The 24,137-nt window shown below is 38.7% G+C and overlaps 1 protein-coding gene across 2 annotated transcripts; it reads right to left on the bottom strand.

The window, feature by feature from the left end:
• Positions 1-4,904: 4,904 nt before the first annotated feature.
• Positions 4,905-18,145, bottom strand: vgll2a (vestigial-like family member 2a). Of its 2 annotated transcripts, none has more exons than XM_041805863.1 (4): positions 17,932-18,145; positions 13,066-13,312; positions 9,042-9,536; positions 4,905-5,528 (listed from the first exon to the last, which is right to left on the bottom strand). In XM_041805863.1, exons 1-4 carry the CDS (start codon positions 18,007-18,009, stop codon positions 5,485-5,487), a joined length of 864 nt encoding a protein of 287 aa, XP_041661797.1. In that variant the 5' UTR covers positions 18,010-18,145; the 3' UTR covers positions 4,905-5,484. The 2 variants fall into 2 exon arrangements, with proteins under 2 accessions (XP_041661797.1, XP_041661796.1); XM_041805862.1 differs by having other exon boundaries at positions 4,905-5,327.
• Positions 18,146-24,137: the final 5,992 nt, after the last annotated feature.

Raw genomic sequence — 24,137 nt, 5'->3', positions numbered from 1 at the left:
GCCGTGGTTCTCTATATACCTAAAACAGCCAACAGGTCAAATTTACCTGTCATTAAAATGCCTTGATTTTCATAAATAGCACTGACTATTAGTTAACCACTGACATTGAACAGCTTATTAACCACAGTGAACTAGGTCACTGTTGGAAGATAACCATTCACATAGAAAATCGTCTTTGGACTGAATGCTAATCCCGAAACTTCCTCATCATCGGATCCTTCTGTATTAAAAGCACTGAGATTACCTTTAGACATTTATCAATGGTAAATGTTTTTTTCCCTGTTGTACTGATGTTGAAGGTTGATCTGTCAACTTCTGTTTAGGCATTGCTGCAATAGAGAGAAGGTATTTCCATTGCATTCCATTCCATCTATTTATTGCTGGTGTGAAATAATACAGTGGGAAAATCAAGGCTTTCTTGTGGGGTAAATTTGACCTGCATGGTGGTTCTATATATAAATGCCCATTAACAAAATTTGGGTTTAGCCAAAGATTGTTTTTATGACACTAGGTGCTATAAAACAAACTTTTAGGAAAAGTCAAAGACTGAAAGTCTTTCAAATTGTACACATATCAAGTAAGATACAAATGAAGAACAGCCTTGGGTAAATTTTACCCATTGGCAGTTATAATGTTAACTAAAGAATGTTCTCCAAAAATACTTTTACAATACAAGTATTGTTTGAAAACTACAGACGCAAACTAACTGGGCTTTTCCGTAAAAAAACATGCACCATACCTCACACATCAGTCTGGGATGAATCAACAGATGGGACACAGCAGTGCAAAGAGATCTGAGTCCAGCACACAGCCCAGCAAACTTTCTGTACCACTCTGATTATAAACACTCGTGGTTTGAAAAATGGGCTGATCAGTAAAAAGTTAACCAAAACTATGAGTGTGTTCAACAAGCATGCTCATTTAGTGTTTTGTGTCAAAAATCTCTGCAGCTGTATTTTAGTGGTGGTCCTCTAGTAATGTAGACATGTATGTCAACAGATCAGACTTATAATATTTTTAGCCGTGGTTTTAATAGTGGTCCTCAAACAAAAATCAAAAGTTCATGGCCCTCACTTAATGATGCAGTCATGCGGGGTGTGTTGGCTGAGTTGAGGAGCAGTTGTCGTTGACAGCTGCTGGGGAGCAGGGAGAGAAGGAGTCAAGTGGCTTCAAATAGCCGTCATTCCCTTCATTCATCGTAGTATTCTCCTCGCCCTCGCTCCTCTACCCCTCTCTCACTCAGCAGCCAGCAGTGTGAAGTTTACTTTTCTTTTTCTGACAGCCACAAAGATTTGTTTTTAATCTCTGCTCTCCTCATAAAAATATCATTTGACTGAGTCCAACAAAAAAGTTGGCACAGTTTAGTTCACTCAGTAGGTGGATGTCAAGGTGAAATGTTGCTCATATCAGCATCCATTTACTGTACTGAATACACTTTAAACCAGTTTTATTAAATGCATCTATTGTGGATTAAATGGCTTTTTTTATCCACTTTAGCTAATCCATTAGAGGGATAATTATTTTGAACCCCTCTTTAAAATACAATGATGTTCCAAAAATGTTGGGACGCCATAGAAAATGAAAATAAAACTGAATGCATTGATTTGCAAATCTCATAAACCCATATTTTATTTACAATAGATCAAAAAACTTATCATATGTTGAAACTGAGGCATTTTACTATTTCAAGAATAATATGAGCTAATTTTCAATTTGATGTACACAGCACATCTCAATAAAGCAGGGACGGTGCAACAACAGGCTGGAAAAGTAAGTGGTACTGATAAAAAACAGCTGGGTGAGCAATTTGCAACTATTAGGTTAAATGGCAACATGTCAGTTACTTGACTGGGTATAAAAGGAGCGTTTTAGAGGGGCAGAGTCCCTCAGAAGTAAAGATGGGCAGAGGTCCACAAATCTGCGAGAAAAATGAGTCTAAAATTTGTGGAACAATCTTAGAAAATTGTTCCTCAGTGTAAACTTGTGAGGACTTTAAATATCTCAATCAACTACGGTCCATAATAATCATCAAAAAATTCAGAGAATCACTGCATGGACAAGAAGGCATGTATGAAGACCATCCAGAAATGAAGCCATCTCCCGTGGACCAAAGCTCATTTAAAATGGACTGAGGTGAAAATGGAAAACTGTTCTGTGGTCACATGACTCAAAATTTGAAATTCATTTAATAAACCACCGGCACTGAGGAGAGGGACCATCCTGCTTGTTATCAGCACACAACTCAAAAGCCTGCATCAGGCAAAGAAGTCTCAGGACTGTTAAGTGGCTGGAATACTATATCAGACAAGAAGGGACGACATTCCTCTCCTAAAACTCTAGCAACACGTCTCCTCACTACCCAGACCATTGTTAGAAGAGAGGGGAATACTGTACAATGGTAATCATGGCTTTGACCCTACTTTTTAAAAAAATGTGTTGCTGACATCAAATTCAAAATGAGCCCCTTTTTTTCATGAAATGATGAAATGTCTCAGTTTCAATACCTGATATGTTGTTTATGTTCTGTTGTCAATAAAATATGGGTTTATCAGATTTGACAAACATCCTATTATGTTTATATTTGCATTTTTCACAGTGTCCCAACTTTTTTGGAATTGAGGTTGCAGTTAATGTATTGTGTGTTGTAACTTCATAGGCATCATAGAAAAAACACTGAACATTTTAACATAATTTAGTTGTCTGGATATACTTGGGTTGCCTAATAAAACAGTCGTACTGGGACTGTTTAATACAGCACATTAATAGAAACTGAGTCTGTGGTTGGATTATTAATAATAATTGTAATTGAAGAGTAACTAACCTTGATTTGGATTTTTGTTATTATCACCAAGCCCTATTTGGTAGCTTGTTTTAAAACATGGCACAGATGGTCCCGGGTAAAGCTTGAGTGTTTTTACACCTTCAAAATAAAATAATAATAAAAGCGCATATATAGCCATATTCCCAAGGGATTAGTTTTACCTAGAAACCTCTGGTAATTTGTAATAATTACGCAGTATGTCTGTGTTTTAAATCCCATATGTAAATTCCAGGGCAAATGACTGACCATATTTCAGTACACACAGAGGTCCACAGGTAAAACTTCTCCTCTGCAAATCTGCATCTCTGTAATTTAGGGTGGTAATTATGTGTTTTTAATGGTATGTGCGGCTTTTTCTGATCAAAAAAATAATAATTAAAAAAATAGAGGCTGCATAGGAGATTATTAAAGTTTGGACACATAAAGGTTATAAATAGCGCGTCTTTTTTTTTTAACTTCAACTTATATTTAAGAATGGCTTGATTTTGTATAACTTATCTAAACAGCTGGCCAAATGTGCGCTTGCATCACTGCTTTCTTCATATGCACATCTCTTCTACTCTGCTTCCTACAGTTTCTCTTTGCAAGTGCCAGATCTTCATCATATTCCACACAAGACATCTTGCTCTAACACACATTAATTGGAGGGGTGCTTGACTTTCTTCATCTTCTTTTCTCTCTGACCAAGAAGGGTGGATGAGCAGGCAGCAGATTCAGGACTGTAGATATAGGACCCTGCTTGTGCACATGCGTTTGTGGGATTTTTTTCTTTTTTAAAGATTTATTTTTGGGCTTTTTTATGCCTTCATCGACAGAGTAGGACAGCATCAGAAACAGGGATGAGAGATCTTGGGGGAGACGTGGGATAGCACAACAGCCGGGATTCAAACCTGGGCTGACCGTGTACATGGGGCGTGCCTTAAACCACTAGGCCCCCTGCGCTCCATGGAAATTCTTCTGCTAGTGCTATTGCTACTACTCACAACAGCAATGTGGTAAGTACTTACCATTAAGTCCTTCAGAATAAGGTGCTTTGAAAAAAAAAAACTTGTTAAACTAAGCCAACTTAAAACTTAAAACTTAAATATAAAGGAATTCATATTGGGAATGACATTCATCTATATTGAGAACATAAATGTGTTATCAGAATTTGTTTAAAAATGTAGAGCCTGTACCCAAAAATATCTCTTATTTAGCTTGTTCTTAGCAAGCAATTGTAATGTTAGTGAAAAAAATGTCTTACAGAAGTAAACATGCATAAAATAGATGTATAAAACTACAGGGAAACACTTATCATAAAAAGTACTTCAAGTGAACTGTAAATTTCAACTCGAGGGAAAAACACTGGTCCTAGATCTGCGGTTCTGAGACTGCTGCAACTTGTTTAATTGCAAAGCCCCTTCACTTCAGTGGGTGGCGCTATTGCAAAACAAAAAAAAAAAAACACGGCTCAGAGTTCTACAGTCCTGAAACTGCTATCTGCGAGCCTGCAGATACGAACAGGTGACTTACTTTACGTTACGGGAGATTGTTCCCTAGTTTAATAGTCATGGACAGCTACAGATCTAAAAATTGTCACCAAATATGTATATAGAAAAAGAACACTTTGGCACATGTTGTGTATTAGAAATGCTGGCTTCTAGGACACATGAGGGGAAACATCACCTGTAGAATGCAATGTGCGCAACACTGCATGAACTTTAGAAATAAAAATTCACTGTGCGTTTTCATTGCTGCAGCCATCCTGCACCTTCATGTTTTCCTTCAGAAATGTCTGTAAATTTGAGTACATTATTGAATTCACTTATCCCCTGCAAATGCAACACAGATTATCGGAGGTCCTCAGGTAATACTTACCTTTACAAATAGTTCTTATGTCATGGCAGAAGTGAAATCCACAGAGCAGATTTTTAAATATTTAGCAGAAGATGTGAGTTGATTTCTGACGCTGGTGTGCTGTTAGGACACACAGTAAGTTGACCATTGCTGTGATTTAAAACAGTTTAAACTTCTTCTCAGATCTTTTGATGTCAGTTAAAACCATCAGAAACAGTTTAATTTAACTTTTAATGTGCCATAAAACAGTAACATTGACACAGACAGTTGACATTGTACCAAATACTCCATGTAAACCAAAGTGTTTGGACTCCTCCTGCCTTCCACAGTCTGTCACATTCTTGCTGTGCGGCCTCCTCGACACCAACATAGTCTCTCCTCAAGCTATAACACTCCCAGTGTCTTTTGCCCAGTTGTCCCAGTGAGGTGAGTCCTGCCAAGTCTTTGGAGCTCGACATGTGTCTCTGTCCGTCTGTCCCCAGACTTTTTTCCAGTTTAGGAATGTTGTCCCTGCCTGTTACAGAAGCACAAAGAGTCTTGTCTCTGTCCAAAACCTTCAAGATCAGATTTTCTTCTTCTTCACCTCTGTGAGTCCACTTTTGTTTCCACGCTGCTGGCTCTCAGCTCAGCAGGGCTGTGCCGCTGCTGCACAGTCCGCCGTAACACCGAGCTGCAAGCAGACCAGATGGAGTTACAGCACAAAACTGCTGTCTGAGTAAATTTCAGTTTCTGTGTCAGTCATCCCAAAACAGCAGCAGAGCGACAGAGTAGAGCAGGAGCAGAGGAAAGAGACTACAGCTGAAGTAGAAGTGAAGATGGGGGGGTCTCTAAAACCAATACAAATCCTTGCTCTTATCCTGTGCCTGCAGACCTGAGAGAGGAGGCGAGAAAGGAAGAAAGAAAAGGCAAAGGAAGGAGAGAAAAGCAAGAAAAGAGAGATTAGAAAGAGAGGCCTGAATGTGTTGTTGATAAAAGCAGGAGGAAAGGCCCGAGGCAGAGGGGGGGTGAAAGAAAGACAGCAACAGAAAGGCAAGTTGACAGCTGGCGTTAAGGTGCTGACTGACGGTAAGTTTGTCCATTCAAAACACTTGTGGTAAGTTGATCTGAGGCAGAGGGGAAAAAATCTTCATCTGAATCAGGTTTAAGGCTGTAACTTTGCTACATGGCTGTATTGTGCAGCATGTTTCTCCAGAAAATAATGAGAATGCCACTACAAGGAGGGAAAACGGTTTCAAAAAGAAATACATTGACAGCTTTGTCAAACATTGAAAACCAAACGTGGCATTTCTTCTGAGAGAACTGCAAGAAAATAAAAGCCTGTCAGAGTGTAGATATTTGAGGATTTACTAGAATATAGAGTAAAAAATGACCTCAACTTAAGGCCAGCTCAGACTACACAAATTCAGCCAGCTCGGCTGGACTGCAATGTTGCAGCTTATCGTCTAAACTTGGGCCCGATTTTGACTGTCAGGAGTGACAAATGATCTTGTATTAGACATATTTACATCTTTACAAAGCATCCAAGATGCCCCACAACCACGACTCAACAAGACCAGCATGTCAGAAATTTTCTTACATCATTGTCAAATTTGAAACCCTGACCTGATGTCAACCAACGACGTGAATCCTTACGCCTACTAACAGGACAGCATTCGCTCCTTATATTTGCATTAAAATAGCATGAACAGTCCCTACTTTTTCTCCCTCCAAGGAACTAATGTGTACATTTTACTTTATTAACATTATCACATGCATATCTTAAGTTCTACCTCAATCAGAACCAGTCCATACAGCCTTTCTCTTGCTTCATCCATAATTGTCTCTTATTTGTTGTTTTTTTTTCCTTTTACAAGTAAAAGACCGCTACATCACTTTATTTGAGCGTGTGACAATCTGCAAACTCTCAAACAGTCACAGAGACAGAAGTGACGCCAACATACGATGTGTGGTCAGGATCACTCTTGTAGTACGGCCAGTCTGCCTGCCATGGCAGGACAAGATTTTTGTTGCATAGTCTGACACAGTGCCACTGTGAATGACCAACAAAAAAAAATTAGGTCGAAACTGGCCTATAGAGGTTGGATTTGGCCCAAGACCGACTGAACGTGGCCAGCTGCCTGGTGCTAGGTTGAGCCAGAATCCCTATTCCTCCCTTTGGGCCCAAGCTGGGTTAGACTGAAGGGAAGTCAAAGACGTCCTTAAGTCCACAGATTGCTTTTTGTTGGAACAAGTAACGTAATGCGTTAGTTTTACAAGTTGTGATCTTAATTAGTTACCTTTATCATCAGAGTTAGGAGTTTCAGCATCAGCGCTGATTCTGTTTCTCTCCTTCCTTATTGGGATAGTAAGGTGGCTACCTGGCATTGTGGAATTATTTCCTTTGTATCCCTTTTTTTGGATGAAAGGGAAAGAGAAACATCATGACGAACCTCACATTAAAAAGCTCCTTTGTTGTTTGCGGCTATGTAGCCGTTGTAACTGTTCCCAAGTATTGTACAGGACCTTTCTGTAACACTGTATAGCTCTGTCCTGTTTGTTGTGAAACTAAGAATATTAAAGGGCTGTAAAAGTTTTAACGTCTTTTAGTAATGTTCTCAAAGGGCAGAGGGACGGATTATGGGCGGTTAAAGTGGCTGTAGAGCGACTGTAGAGTTGGGTAGGCAGACATGCCATCAGCAACATGCCGTTTTTGATAACCGGCAGGTTGAACGAGTGGTTGAATTTCAAAGTACTCCAACGCGTTTGTCTCACTGTAAGTAGTGACGTAACAAGTTGCTTTTGTCAGTAGATAACCCCGTAGTCTAATGAGCTTGTATTAAAATTCATGCTACATGACACTGATTATATTTTGCACTAGATTTTTAACTCATTGAGTGCCAGCCCTTTTATAAAATGGAAAGTGCCTTGTGCCAGCGTTTTTGGCCATTTTGAGTCATCTTTCAAGACCCATAGAATATTTTGTACTATGATTCTGAAAACACCAAATAGCTCAAATGAAAGAAGAATCTCTCTATTTCATCATGGAAAAAAAAAGTTTGTTTGTAGCTTGTTCTGTTCTTGATTTGACATCCTCCCCTGCTTGTCGCTGTACGCATCCAGCTGGCGAGAGACTTCCTTATTTCTCCGATGCATGGGGGCGAACCTCGCAGCATTCTTTAGCCTCTTGACCACATAGACAGATGAAATAAAGCGCCGATCCCTGGATTCGCTGTCATTAAGTTCAGTGTTGGTTTCAGTAAGTAAGCGATTTCTCAGGCAAAAGTTTAAAGTTTCTTCCAGCGTCTAAGTTAGAACTTTTAGCTTAGATTACCTCCATAACAATCACTCTGCTCTTTGACCCCAGGGTCTCCACCTCTGATGTTTGATCTACCGTCACTTCTGACTGTAGTGTTCCGACTATGTATCCCAGAAGCCCCCAAATTACGCACAGGTAGCGTGAGAGCGCCCCCTTGTGCCAGCTGCCAAAAAAACACTTTGCCGTATATATACGTCACTGGCACTCAAGCGTTGGTTTTTAAATGACGTATATATACGTCAATGGCACTCAATGAGATACGTTTGTATCCGTTTTTCTTGTGGCATTGCCAGCCTGCTCCACTATGCTAGCACACCAGGGTTGGAAATAAGCACGACAAGAGAGTGATAAGTGACTGAAAACAATGTTATTGAATCACAGTCTTTGCCACAATTCCCTTCAAGTTAATCATTCTGAGTCTTGCTCAAGGTTTAGTTACAGTGGAATCAACCAATGAGGACATAGCTGAAATAGAGGTTTTAAAAAGCCACAATTCAGCCAACTTAAGTAAGAAAAACAGTGCTTTTTTATAAGCAAGTCCATGAACATAATTTTCTTCTTAGTTTTAAAATGCCAACATTTATAAGATAGCCTGTCACTTGTAAGCCTTGATTATTCTGACAGTTTAAATTTAGAGGCTGATAAAGATAATTTGGCTGATAGACTTTTCAATCCACCAGCCACAGTAGCAGGCTGGCAAAAAGCTGAATTGCCAACCCTGCAGCACACAGTAAAACAGTGCAGTGTGGGGCAAGTGAGGGAGAGGGGGCACGGTGCACAGTTACATGCAGGTGGAGGAAGAAGAAGCCAAACTATCAACTCACCAGCTGTTTTAAAGTAGCTCAGCTTACCTATGAGGTGAGTGACAAGCAGTGCAGACTGTAGTCTCTGTTAACAGACTGATGATTTCCAAAAGCTCTGTGCATTCAGTGCGCTGTGATGTCTGCGCGCCTGCTCCTCATCCTCACTGATCTGATTATCATGTAGCATAAGTAGGCTGGTTCTGTGATACAGGCCTCATCAGGATCTTTACCAGACTGATTGTGAAATGTTAGTGGAAGGATGTACAGCTTTAAGAGTTGACATTACCTGTGTCCATGTTGAGTCCAATCTCTGATCCAGCTCCTGTAAACGCACCGCTCCAAGACGAACCCGACCCCGACTCCCCCTTTCCTCCCAGGTCGCATGGCGAGGCGCTGGGCCCTGGGACCGAGCTGCCGGACGTCAGGCGGTGGTGAGGCCTCACCGACGGCACCAGCAGAGAGCTGTAGCGCGGGTCGAATGCCGTGCTGTACATCTCGTGAACACCTGGACGTGGATAGGCTGAGCTCTGGGTGCTTATAGCGCCTCCTAGTGAGTAAGGATGGTGGTGATGGTGGTGGTGATGTGATGGGTGCCAGGCGTCGGGGCTTGGCTGGTGGAGGTGGCTGTGCAGGGAGGCCGAGGAGTACGGGTCCCCGTGGAAGGGGAGGTCTGTGTGGGGAGCTGACAGAGCACTGCCCAGTGTGGAGGAGACGGACGGCTGGTACGAACTGTTCCAGAAAGACGGAGGGAAACTTCTCTGACTCATGGGGAATGATCCGTCTGTAAAAGCAGAAATCCACAGTCACACAGTGTGAGGGAATATTATAACTCTGTGGAAAATGATCTGTCAACGACTGCTGCAGAGGCATATTTAGGTGAGTTTGATTTTGAAAACTTTGAGCGTTTTCAGAATAGCTTTATTTTGTTGTCTCAGCTTTTCGTTCTTTAATAACATAAAGATGTTTTACTCGCAAAAAACAGAATGAATATACAAGGAATTTAGCTCCAGTTTTGTGTTACCTTTATCTGCAGACAAACTGACAAATTGCATCTTAGGCAGAGGCATTTTACAACTAAAACTAAAAGCAAACCACAACTTGTAGAAAAACAAACACAACTATTAGGTACAGGCCTCTGGATATAAATATATATATGTAAAATCTAACCACTGCCTGCCGTAGACTTGCACTAGAAAACCAGCTTTTTCACCAGACTGACAAGACTTTGAGACTCTTAATTAACAAGAAACAAAACTTTTTTTTCTGACTTCTACCTTTACAACTGTAGTGACTAACGAGAGCTGAAAATGCCAGATGAAGATGTGAGAAATTTTTTAAAAGCAGAGCATACTATGCTCACAGTGCTGCAACAAACATGATGGTGCTGTTGGAGGTTGAAATAAAGATTCATCAAATAAACCAGAAACAATTTTCGAGGGGGTACATTAGGGATACCATGATCACATTTTTTAATACCAGTACAGATCATTTATGAGTGAGACTGGCCAATACGATCATATTTAGTCTTCTGATATATCAGCTGATTGGTCCGTCTCCTACAGGTTGCAGAGTAACCTGATAAAAAAGCCGTTCTTATTCAGTCAAAACCATGCTTTTACTTCCACTGTTCAACAGAACAGAACAAAAACCACCCAAGGAGAAATGCAACAATTATCCGACAATAAGAACACCTGAATTACACAATGTGATGATTCATTCATTGCATGTGTTCATATATGGGAATTAATTAAAACAGTTATCAAAATGATTATGCCTATTACTACAAGTCTCAGAACATTAACATTAACTGTTGCAGCATCTTCATAGAGCCTTGCTAAGAAATCAAATTGTCTATGAGCCCTTATCCGATAAAAATCTTGTTGGTCAGACAATTGTGGGCATGCGGAAGCTTGCAGAAGATTGAATTAGAGAGACAAGTGCACAGCAGTGTGCAGGTAGAGAGAGAGTTGCAAAGGAGTAGTGCAGAATATGTTGTTTTCTGATTGTTTCAAAAGGGTTTCACTCTTAATAACCAATAATCGCTGTCATAGAAGCAGGTTGAAGTGGCACTGCGGGTGTCTCTGCTACGTCCTGTCACAGCCTCTACCACTTGTTGCTTGTTTTATTCACTGGTTTTATTAAGTTTTATTAAGTCCCTTTATCATCTCATTAAAAGGCGCTCGTTAACCTCGATGTTTGTTACACAGATGGAGAGCAGAGGAGAGAGACAGCAATGTCTCTTAGTTCTTAAAAGTTTCTCTTTACGTCCCAGCCTGTGGGCTTTTCTCCTCTTCACCTCGGTGAGTAAATGCTGCGTGCTGTCTGCTAAATACTTGTCAATTAATCCAGGGGTCCTCAAACTTTTCAGCCTGTGATCCCCCAAACTTAAGTTGCTAGAGAGCGGGGACCCTCACTGGCCTAAAGCACAACCGTCCACATTCAAGAACAGTTGTTCGCAGCACAAGTTTTTAAACATTACTTTGATTCCAGCATAAATCTCACCAAATGATGATGCTTTTATTTCACATTTAACTAACTTCATGCATATATGTTTATAAAAATGGGTGAAATATACAATTTGAAATAATAAAATACTCTTTGTTTTTTGGAAGATATCTGGCGATCTCCTTTGAGTGTCTCACAACCCCCCCAGGGGGTCCTGACCCCCAACTTTGAGAGCCACTGGATTACAGAACCTGGGCTGGAACAAATGGGTCATGTTAATAATTAAGAAAAAAAATCATCATCTGAAGTGAGTGAGGTTAAGAATATTTTAAAGTGCTGCAAAAAGCTTGTAATTTTTAAGTTCTTTGGGACTACCAGGAGGACGCAATGGGGACACTTCCACAGATTTAACTGATCTCAAGATTACATGCAGTTTTGTTATCTAACTCCAACGACCAGTTGGTCAGTTGGTGCTTGGGTGTATTTCAGTAAAGCAAATTTTTGTTTGGTTGGCTGCAGGCCTAGTTTTTACTTTTTTTTTTTTCAACAAAACCTACATTTCCATTGTGCAGGTTCAAATATATACTCTAATATTAGACTACTGATTTAACTAACAGGATTTATTACAAAATTTTGTGGATCTTACCCCAGTTTCTTTGAGTCATGGAGGACTGATCTGCAGCTGCAGATGAGCTGACGGTACCGATGCATGCTAAGATCAGCATAATATCTATATTAGCAGATATTAGCTTAAAAAGTGAACTATCATAAAGGTAGTTATGAAACATTTCCATGGGTACTTACAAACAATATTTGGCTATAATAATGCAAATATTAGCCGAGCAGACAATGGATCGAGACACATCTGTCAGCTGAAGATTTTTTCTTTATTCATCATCATTCCTTACACTTGAAAGTGTGTTTTAAGGACTGAAGTTTTAGGTCGGAACCACATTTAAATATCAGAATGACTATAGGTTTGGTTAGAGTTAATTTGGAAATAGCAGCACATTGGATATTAGCAAAAAGTCAATACATATGTGCATCCCTTGTTTGTTTTTTAAAGCCGGCAGTTTAAGGTGTTGATTTTAATTTGACTCACAGTGCTGATGTGCTCAATACTTATTGGCAGGCACACACAGTGCTTCTTCCAGCAGACAGAAGCACGATGTACAGTGGCAAGCGGCATTACTTCTGATCCCACCAATCATATGTTCAATGAAGATCAGCCAAGGGGTGCAGATGGCCTAGAGGACTTGAACGTGGGTGGCCAGGTTCAAGTCCAGCTTGTGGCTACTCCCCTGCATGTCTCTTCTCTTCTTGCTCACCCCTGTTTCCAATTCTATCCACTGTCCTCCTCTATGAGTAAAGGCATGAAAAGCCCTAAAATATATCTTAAAAACAACTTTGTAAAAAAGATATCCAATAATGAGTAGTTCCCAATTGCTCAGGGCATCTGTACTTAAAAAATTATCTTGTTGTCAGGAAAAAACAAATCATTTTCTGGTGATGATTTATCTTGTTATTTAAATAAACATTTTTGTGTTTTCCGAAGACACCCAGATACTTGACCACTTCATCACATGAAAAGAAGCTTTTTATTCCAAGATTATTTAGTATAAACTTGTGAAATGTAGAGTAAAATTTGACAGGCAATCTTTTGGATGATTATACTTGATGAAAAATTGCTGGTGAAAATTGTGCAACTAGACAAACCAACAGCAACTTTTTGTAAACAGTTCAGGTCTTAGAAATACATAAATACATTCAAAAACATGCAGAACGCAGTACAAAAATGATATAAAACTATTTGTAAGCACTGATTTTTCAGATATGCCGGACAGTCTTGAGACACACAAACACACCTCTGATGGCCTTGTGGCTGGTTGAGGGGGGGTACGCGGTCGTGTGGCTCAGGGCTCGGCTGAAGTGCTCGTCCACTACGGTGCTGATGTCTCCCTGAAAGTAGGTGAAGAGGACGCAGCGAGAGCTCAGGTACTCGGCTCCTGGTGGCAGCTCCTTGTCCTCCTCTTTGATTGCCGGGGGGCCCACGGGGCCGAGCCGGCTGCCGCTGTCCTGGGGGTCTTGCATTTTAGAATACAAGGCCAGTTTCTAAGGATGACATACAGATTTGTACAGACGTGTTTTATACAAATGTTTTGTCTGATCGTCCTCTGACATGCTCTCATTTTTAGATAAAGATTCAAGGCAGATTTAAGACTTTAAAGACTCAATAAATATGAAACATTTCACCCTTTTTGTCTGAGATAGAAATGTTTAGAATTAAGAACAGTTTTATGTCAGCCTGGACTGCACTCTTCTATAATTCCATACTAAAGTATTTGAACATGCACATACCTGCACAGCTGCACAGGTCCTCCACTGCAGCTTTTCTACATTTTATGTTTTTATGTTTTCTCTTAAATTGCTTTTGAATATTTTACTTTATTCATTAAGTACCTTGACAGAGTTAGTACTGCTTTTGTCATCATTATTTTGCACTAATGTTCTTGCAATATTCATGTTTTTGTAAATGCACTTCACAATCAGTGTCATTTAAGATTAAAACTTTGCTTTTTTGGATACAGCGGGTGTGTTCATGCCACTAAATCCACCTTTTCATCCATCTTTGCGATCTTCTCTACAAATGGGACAATGTTTTTTTATAACAGTCATAAAGAAATTTGTTCATAAAAGGCTGTCACGTGTAGTTCAAAGTAAAAGTGCAGTTTTTCTGCAGTGCTTTCAGGTTGATATCTGGATCCAATTTGCTTTCTTTTTGCAAAGGCTAAATATTAAACCACAAGCTGAAATAAATTGATTGTGCAGATATAATGAGTGCAAAAGATGCTGAAAAAAACATTTCATAAATAACTATGACCTGTAGGTCTCCTCTTTATCTGCTCTTATGTTGTTTTTGTGAACTGCAGGATGGAAATCCATTTAAAATTTGAAAAGTATTTGTGCTCATATTAACCTTTCTCCACATGCTGTAACTGCAGCAAAGACTGGAAAACCAGCAGGCTTTAAATTATTTTGTCAGTTCTTTATAACTTACTGCATCTTAAAAAATGAAGAAATTCATTAAAAATCTACTTTATACCCTTAAATCACTGTTTTATTTCTTAGATTAACCCTCCAATAATTACAGACAAATCTTGTGCTGAATATCTTCACTCTTGGGTTGCAGAGAAAAGCGTTTCAGCATTGCCAGAGTCTGTTTATGTGACAGACACCAGGAGTTTTGGCACTATGTGAAATATTCCTGCATGTTGACTGAGAGGTTTTAAAGAGAGAGAGAAAAGGCGTTTAACATGTCTGAGAGGCCTCGGAGAAAAGAAACCTGCAGCGCTCAAATTTTTCACAATCATTAAACCTTTTGTAGGAACACAAATTTGAAGTTTAAATAAAATAGTATACTCTTATTTCAACATTTCGAACAGCCCAACCAGCAGATGATGACCACCTTTCAGAACATCTAAGACCATCTTTCATATATCCTAAAAATGGGCCCTTAGTGTTTGTTTGTCACTCAACTCCTCAGGAAGGATCATTAGGAAATTAACAGCCAAAGAGGAGCAGATTTAACCCTCACCAGACACCTGCACTGTTAGGGGACAAAGCAACGCACTAGAGTACTCAGATTACTTTTTGTTGCCTTTGCCATTCTAGAAGAGGGGATTTAGAAGCGGGTATACTCTGTAGACACAGAAAAATAAGTGTGAACATTCCTCCTACCTGCATGCGCACCAGCAGTTATAACTATTTTAATTCCTAAATGATGCTCTCTACTTATTTATTGCTGTAACAAAAGCAAAGATTAAAGACTTCAGGTGGATACAGCCTTATTTCCTTCTGTCTTTGCCTTTTTTACAGCAAAGAAACAGCCAAAAGTTTTAACATGAATACTCTGGGAAGCAAGATCAAAGGTCCTACACTGTTAAAACTCAAATCCTAGAGCGTTTATTGTCTAATTTAAAGTCAAAAAGTCTCATTGGACTCAATACAAGTCATTTTCACTGGATGATTATTTTGTTACATTAGTGTTCAGATTTTTTTAGGCTTTGTACTTTTAATGAGAAGTCAACAAAGGAGCATTATTTTTTTACTGTATAAAGAGTGAAAAAACCCTTGAAAGAATTGTACTTACAGAAGAGGATGAAAACTGTGTCTTTAAATCAAAATAAGATCATTTCTAATATGGACAATAAGTAAACTTTAAATATAGAAAAGTTGTTGTTTTTGGGTGCAGAGCATTCAGAAAGAAACACTTTTTAAACATTCAGTCATCATATTTGAGTGCTAAAATCATATTTTTTAATTCATAATATTGTCAAAGTTTATTTAGGGCTAACTTTAAAAAGTGTGATTAATTTGTTCTACCATGTTTGTAGAGCTCTACAGATTGACCTCATGAGAACTGATTTAAATGAAGTATTCTGTTATAACATTTTTCCTGTATTTTATATAAATTTCTGCACATTTATAGTTTGCTTACAGTGGGATTGTTACTCAGGGGTGATTTTAGGATCAGACTCTGAAGTGTGCTCATAAACTCATAATAACTGTTGACCTATATTGTAATGTTTATAAAATCATCCTAATGGGCCAATAACAACAAAGTTTACATGCAGGACTTGTCCCTCAGCTTCTCTGCACTGTGTCAGTCCTTTTTCTAACACCTAAATAACAGATCAGCAAAGTTAAAATGCCTAAACTTACATATCACACAAAAACTTCCTTTTGCATTTTTAACTTCTGGGGTTTTCTGCCATTTAATGAGGAACGATCTGCATCCTAACATGGACTTAGCATTTTAGAATTTTGTGTTTTGCTCTCTTAAATATGATATGTGCAACATTTATGTCAGTTAAAAAAAAAAACTAGTGCTGCACTTGCTCCTGTTAAATTTTTTTAAGGGTACTGGCATGAAATCTAGGGTATCCTCCAGCACTCCTATAAAGAGTCTAGAATCATCTGTGGATATATATTCATAAAATATGCTTTAATTTCACTTCAGATACATTTACAAAGTGAGGAAGGAGATTTGCAAAGTGAGTGTAACTAAGTGGAGTACATCTTTATTTTGCAAAAGTAGATTTATTTTATTATTGACAGCAAACTCTGATTACTGTAGTGGGGGAGAACCTGCTTATGCTTAAATCTGTCCAATTTATACATGTTAAAATGCAACAAATACTTCTAAAACTGAGCTTGTGCACTTTTTAAGTTTAGCTTGGTAAGCAGTCCATTGGTAAGCACTCTTAAGTTATATTCTCAACATTTACGTTGATTTTTAACAAACAAGGTGGAGCGCCTGCTTCTGTTTCTAGGAAATATAAAATGTAACTTACAAATTATATACAGCTGTTACAGATATGTGTACCGAGCATACATATGAATATGGTTACTGAACAGTGATTGTTTGGAGCAGTTTTGGTTGTGAAGTCCAACAGTAGTACATTTATTTTAAATGAGACAGAATACAACTATTAGTTTTGTGGAAGTGAACCTGCTTATACTTAAAAAATAGTCCAGTTTTGACATGTTAAGTGCAACAGATACATTTAAAACTGAGCATATGCACTGTTTTAGTGTGGCTAAATGATATAAGTACAAAATGAGTTCCATTTGACACACTATAGTGAACTTTAGTAAACCTTGTCATGTCAAGGACTACATCCAGCCTCACCTCTGGCAGGGATCCTATGCTTAAATGTCCTGTACTTGATTCTAAAAATAAAAACTTCAGCACTCTTGTTGTCAGATTTTATATGAAATGGGATTTTCCTCTTTTTTATTTGAAACATTGGCATTAAAAACAAAATCTATTTAGCATTTGGTGATAAATAAACCCTAAAAATACATATTTGAATGTTATTGTCACAAGCAAATGTATTAGTTGCTTTTTCAATTCTTTATTTTTGTCTGATTTTTCTTCTAAGTTTTTTGACCCCTCCTAACAGCCTCAGGAGACCTTTAAGATATCAGGACCCCCCTTGGAAAAAAAAAAATCACCGTCCTAACATTTTGTATACTTTAAATACATTTTTCCCTACTGAAGACCAGATAAATATCTTATTTTAGGATATAAAACGCCAAAGTGAAGGCCTGAGCTGCTTGCAGAGGCAAAAATGCTGCAAGCAAAATTCACTCGAGTTTATGTGTTTATTTCTTTTTTAAATCGCTTAGAAATGAGTTTGTGTACAAACACAAAAAAGAGGCTGATGACTCCAAATGACTCAGTCAGTTTGGACTTTAATGACGTTTATTACTGTATTTTCAAAATAAAAGAACCAACTGTTTAGTAAATTAACATTTTATTAAGCAGTTTATCATATAAATGAGTTAATATAAGCATCTTTGTTGGAGACTGCTCCTTTAAACCCCGATAAATTAGATAATTATCAAAATTAGTGACGCTGGCACAAAGTTTTACGCTCGCTTTACGCACTGGTGGAGTTCGTTACTGTGAGGAAATGCGTCAGTGCCGAGCTCTAAAGGTGTTTAAAGGCCGTTTAACTTTCGTAATTGTGGAGGGTGATAAGTTGTTTCAAGGACTTAGAGTTGAATCATATTGTCATTTCCATAAATAGCAGTTGTTTAACCGGTATGCCATAAAGTTTAACTGCCTGTCAAACTGACATTGAAACTAAACAAAGCCCTCTCTCCTCCCATCAAAAGTTTTAAAAAGTGAATAAGCGCGTTAAGAAGCGTTTGTGGATCCATACCTGGTGGTGATAGGGGCTGTAGGAGCTGAAATAAGGCTGAGGACCAAACACTTGGTACATCACATCCAGGCAGCTCATGGCGAACAAAGTCACGAAGAAGAGCCAAGCTTCATTGAGAGCGCGTGCGGAGTGTATGAGCGCGGAGAGGAAACCGAAATAATCCGTGGGGGCCGTGAAGGACACACAGTGGACATAGGAGAGGGGAGAGACTCTCTGCTGCGCTCTTTACGCACTGGAAGTGCGGCAGGACGCACTGAAGGGATCCTCCTCCTCCTCCCCTCGCACACCCAGCTCTGCCTCCTCTCCGCCAATCACAGACCAGATCTCCTCCTCTGCCTTAATTTGCTTTTAATTACAGAAAACCATCAACTCAAATATCCACCCTCTCCTAAATCCTTCTTTCATTAACCAAACTTTCCACACTGGGACACTTTTCAGACATTCTTGATCTGTTAAACTTTGCTTCAACTCTTCCTTCATGTTTTCCCACTTTAACAAATACGTCTTCTGATAAAAACATGTCCACTAAACTTGCAACTATTTCCCTTAAGGTGGCAAATACGATCATTTTGCCTCATGTTCTGTTAAACAAGCTCACCTTAGCTCTCCTTAAAACCGATATCAGAGCCCCAATAATAATAACTGTTAGTATAGCATTGTTAAAAACATTTGTGTATGGGTCAATGACATTTAAGGCTTCTTTCATTTGCAGGTACTCCACCTTACATTTTCAATGCATTTCAAATTAAACAGGGAAATACTTCAACACAGATTGTTGCTTTTGTTCCCAATAGAAAGTGGGCACATATATTTTCAAAATAAAATCAAGATTTTTATGGTAAAATAGTTTTTAAGCATGTAAATTGTACCCGCCCACCTGTAACTGAAAATATTTTTTTTTTTCTTGTGCCCATAGCTCTGGTGCTACAGGGGTTAATAATCTTGTAGCATAGATCAAAAAGCATGTAGCACAATATAAAACCAACCATCAACTGAATGATATGCACAGTAAGGGAATGTAAAAACAAAACAAACAGCCTAAATCAAAGCTAAATCAAGCTTTCAGTGTGGCTCTTAAAGAAATGTGGCAAAGTTCACATAAAAATGGCTACGGCGGCCACATCCAAGCTAATCGCTACACCAGTGGCAGCCAGCATATATATACATATATTTGTCTTTTAAACTTTTCAGCAGTGTTGTCTCTGCTGTGAGCAGTAGGTCTGACCGTAGGTCGAACATCTCTGGCGGTCCCTCTTACAGACCGTTTATCTGAGACAGTTTCTGCCAGACTCAGTAAGTTAAAAATCTGACCCACAAAACCTGATTACAAGAGGTTTGATAAAGTCGCGTAAACAGTGTGCTTACAGAAAAAGCGTGTCCTCCATAAAAGTTTCTAACACAGTTATTTAGAAAACATAGCTATGTAGCTAATGTAGCTACATAGCTAACAAAGCTAAAGCTTTGCTCGCAAAGCAGCTAAATAAGCTACATATCTATGTAAGGTTTAGCAACATATGCTACAGCTCACATTGCTAAAGCCAACTGTGCTACATTGGCTTAAAAGTAATGTTAATTATATAGCTAGCATGGCTGTGTTAGCTTTAGTTGAAGCTTATGTAGCCAAAGCTAAGCTCATAAAGCACCTAAATAAGCTGCTTATCCATGTTACTTTTGGCTACATGTACTTAAGCTCACATTGTTAAAGCAAACTTAGCTACATTGACTTATAGCGTAACATTAACTACATAGCTAGCGTAGCCATTTTAGCATAAGTTAAAGCTTATGTAGCTAGAGCTAAGCTCACAAAGCAGCTAAATAAGCTACATATCTGTGTTAGCTTTAGATAGATTTGCTAAAGCGAACTTAGCTACATTGGCTTCTAATTAATGCTAATGTATCTATGTTAGCTTTAGATACATTTGCTAATGCTCACATTGCTAAACCTAACTTAGCTACATTGGCTTATAATCAGTGCTAATAATATAGCTAACATAGCTATGTTAGCTTTACTTAAAATGAAATGAAACTAAAGCTAAGCTCATAAAGCAGCTAAATAAGCTATATATCTATGCTAGCTTTATATACATTTGCTAAAGCTCACATTTGCCAAAGCTAACTTAGCTACATTGGCTTATAAAGTACCATTAATTACATAGCTAGCATAGCTGTGTTAGCTTAAGTTAAAGCTAATATAGCTACAGCTAAGCTCACAAAGCAGTTAAATAAGCTACATATCTATGTTAGCTTTAGATACGTTTGCTAAAGGTCACATTGCTAAAGCTAACTTAGCTACACTGGCTTATAATGAAGTAACAATTACATAGCAAGTGTAGCAATGTTAGCTTTAGTTAAAGCTAATGAAGCTAAAGCTTAGCTCGCAAAGCAGCTAAATAAGCTACATATCTATTTTAGCCTTACATGCATTTGCTATAGCTCACATTGCTAAAGCTAACTTAGCTACATTGGCTTATAAAGTAACATAGTTACTACGTAGTTAAAGCAAATTTTTGCAGTGTGGTCATTTCATGAATGTTACTGAGGTTAAATTAAAAACAAAATCCAAAATTGGAATTATATTGTACCGATGAAGCACGGCACTTCCTCTCTGGCAGAGATGGCATCTCAGATGCACGGTCTGCAGCCAGACTGTATTTTCTGCTGTTGTGCTGTTATAATGCCTCTGCCTTCTCACTACCTCTCTAGCGCGTTCAGCATCCATGTCACAGCTATTTTTGAGGATGTGTACAGCCGTCACGTCATATTGATGGAGGGGATGCATGGTAGCCATGATGCATCTACATATATGTAGTTAACAGCTTGTATATCTCAAGTGTGAACAACCTCACCTCACTACAAAAGAAAACCTGTCACAACAACTTTCAGAACCAACAGATGAACGGGCTTTTGCTGACTTTGGTTGGATGGGGGGGATTTAGGCCCAAAATCATCTGAGTTATCATGCATTACGCCCTTACTTGAGAGCTTACAGGAGTGCCCAACTAGAGATGAACAAAGAATGAGTTGAGTTTAAATTGGGCTGCAGCTGATGAGGGGAGTAACAGCAGGTGGGCAGGTGGGCGAGGAAGGTCGGGCAACTGTAAAGCTGTTGAAAAGTACAAACAGGTGACATACATAGAGAAACCAGGGACACCCAAGATGGAAAAGGCAGAGTAAAGAACAGAGAACAAATATGGAAATTATTTCAGGCTTGTGTCTACAGTATGCTCATACACATGCAGAAATTTCTTTCAACCTTCTCCAGCCACACTATTTGTGTTTGACTTAGAAGACCTAACCGAAAAGAAACATGAAAAGTTATTAAAAAAAAAAAAAACCTGGAGAATCTATTTAAAAGTCTGATGTTTATTTGTTCTATTAAATTTCAAAAAGTCATGAAAGGACTGTTGAGCATGAAACATAAAGGTCCTAAATGTTTGAGCCTCAGACCTCGGACCTGCTGGATGTAGTCAGCATCCTGTATCTTGTATGCGCGTTTAAAGTATTTGTAGCGTTCAAAGCCAGTTAAGAAGAATGTAACAACTGTCCCTTGCAGCTAATTGAATGAGTAAACATATCAAAGCAACCAATGAGAGGAATGTGATGCTACGAAGTCCCACAATTCCTCAGCGGCCTCCCAAATTCTAGGGGTCAAAGGTCAAATAGTTTGCTCTGAGTTTGGTGCCATTAACAAAGGTCAGGGGTCAACTTACAGCAACTTATCAGAGGAGTAGTACAACATGAACACGAGAGCAGGTTTGAGTATTTGTGCTCTAAAATATGATCTTTAATGTCATCTAAAGAACAGTGATAGTAAATGTACCCCCTTTTAAAACATGAAGCAAGACATTTACACACAGTGGTACAACAAATCCAAAAAAGCTGGGGTGCTATGTAATTGTAAACAAAAACAGAATGCAATTATTGGAAGATCTCATAAACTCATATTTTATTCACGGCAGAACATAAACTAAGACAATTTCATGAAAAATATTAGATCATTTTGAATTTGATGGCAGCAACTCATCTCAAAAAAGTAGAGACGGGGCCATGTTAACTCTTACTTTACAGTCTATAAATGTCTGGGAAGTGAAGAGACCAGTTGCTTTAGCTTTGGAAGAGGAATGTTGTCCCATTCTTGTCTGATGTAGGATTCTAGCTGAAGAACAGTCCTGGGTCTTCTTTTCTGTATTTTTCCTTTAATGATGCTCCACATGGTTCTTATTGGTGAAAGGTCTGGACTGTAGAAAGGAGTGTTCAGCACCCAGACTCTTCTACTGTGAAGCCATGCTGTTGTAATGGATGTGGTATGTGCTTTAGCATGGCCCATATTTGAACATGAAGCTTGTATTTGACTGTATTGTAGTTTTTGGTTTCAGCACAAGGCATTGCTACCACGCTATTTCTGTAAACAAACATTTTGACAAGAAGAATTTATTGATTTGAGTTTTTCGCAACTAAATGAAGATGACATTGTAAATGGAAAACATATTGGCAACCAACATAATAACGATTCTAGATTATAGCAGTACGATTATAGCAGTACTGATGGTGTTTTAGGGGCAGAACCAGTTGTAGCCAGGGCTCACCAGGGCCCCCTGAAATCTGACTGGCCTACTTGAAATCTGTAGAATGGTTGGCTATTTGCCTTGTCTGCCATTAACCAGCCATTTAAGCAAGCCCAATCACTAAGCATATCTTAACCATCATTGGTTTCACTAACTTTACAGTCATCAGGATGGCATATAAAAGTGGCCCCTCCATCCTTATATATTTTCATATGTGGCTCTAAGTGAAAAAAGTTTGGACACCCCCTGCATTATGCGAAATACGAGGTATGGCTATTAAATAATGAGACTGCTTTTATGAGGATAAAACCACGTGGTTCACAGTCACACTGACTTTTCTATATGAAAGGTTGACTAGCTTTAAAGTTAAGCAATACATTAACTTGAAATTTTGGTGAAATTGAACCAAACAGCAGCTGAATCTCATGGCACATTCGGTAAAGGCAGAGAGGATGTCCAAGATGGTGAACTTTCTGGGCGCCCATATGCATCAAAAACTTCAACAAATTGAACAACTTGTTGGAAAAGATCGACGACCCAGTATAAGAATGAAAGCAGAAATGGTCTCCATTGATAAAGAGACAGTTTGGCAAATTTTGCATGAGCATTTTGATATGACAACAGTATGTGCCAAAGTCATCCCAAAACTTCTGATTCCTGATCAAAAGGAAAAACCCGTAGCACATTTGTGGAGACATTTTGGAACAAACGGAAGAAACCCCTTTTTTTTAAGGAGTGATTACAAGCAATAAAACTTGGATCTTCAAATACGTTCCTGAGACAAAACGACAGTCAGTGCATTGGAAAATTCCATTGCACCAAGGATGAAGAAAGAACAACTAAGCAAGTCCAAATTCAAGGCCATGCTGATTGTTTTCTTTGGCATTAAGGGGATTATTTTGGAGGAGTTGTTTCCAGAAGGGTGAATCAACACTATTACAAACAGGTTCTAGATAAACTGCTATATAGAGTCTGAAGAAAGAGACTACACTTGTGGAAAAATGGCTTTATTCTTCATCAAGACAATGCTCCAGCTCACACTGAGCTCTTAGTAAAGCAAATCACAGTGCTTGATCGCCCTTCCTATTCACCTGATCTAGCACTGTGTGACTTTTTCCTTTTTCTTAAGATCAAATCTGTACTCAAAGGTTTTGAGTCTGTGTCAAAGGAAAGAAAAGAATCAGAGGTTCTGAGACAGAAGAAGACCTGCTGCTTTGATCACTGGGACACCTGGATGCAGCAGTGTGATGATGCAGAAGGAGAAGAGATTGAAGGAGAAAGACGCTGAAAAATGTCCAGTAAAATTGTATTGGAACAACAGTCTGGTTTTTAATAGCCATACATCTACAAAACTTTAACAGAGGTTTACAGACATTGAAATTTTCATTATAGTTGGACATTCCATGAGCAACACGTTGTTCAACTGTATAAGAAACTTCCATAAAATAACATCACTGTACTTCTAATAAAAACAGCAGAAAATTGTATACCCTGATTTATAAAACCATTATGTTATCACTGTGGATTTTCTCCTTGTACTTCTAATCTGCTGTTCTGATTTTTGTCATCCTGGCTCTCTGCTGTCCTTTTGGCTGACCCCTCTGACAACCAGAGCACCTGTTCCCCACCACAAGTGGAGCA

Source organism: Cheilinus undulatus, linkage group 14 (assembly GCF_018320785.1).
Source record: "Cheilinus undulatus linkage group 14, ASM1832078v1, whole genome shotgun sequence".
In the NCBI taxonomy this organism is placed as follows: Eukaryota; Metazoa; Chordata; class Actinopteri; order Labriformes; family Labridae; genus Cheilinus; species Cheilinus undulatus.
The sequence above is the reverse complement of the archived record's forward strand: the minus strand, read 5'-3'. Positions and strand labels throughout refer to the sequence as shown.

Coding starts and splice junctions, on each gene's coding strand:
- vgll2a (XM_041805862.1), bottom strand. CDS start 18,009: ATGAGCTGCCTGGATGTGATGTACCAAGTGTTTGGTCCTCAGCCTTAT. Junction 13,313..17,931: donor ACAGCCCCTATCACCACCAG/GTATGGATCCAC, acceptor TGTCATCCTTAG/AAACTGGCCTTGTATTCTAA. Junction 9,537..13,065: donor CAGCCACAAGGCCATCAGAG/GTGTGTTTGTGT, acceptor CTGCTTTTACAG/ACGGATCATTCCCCATGAGT.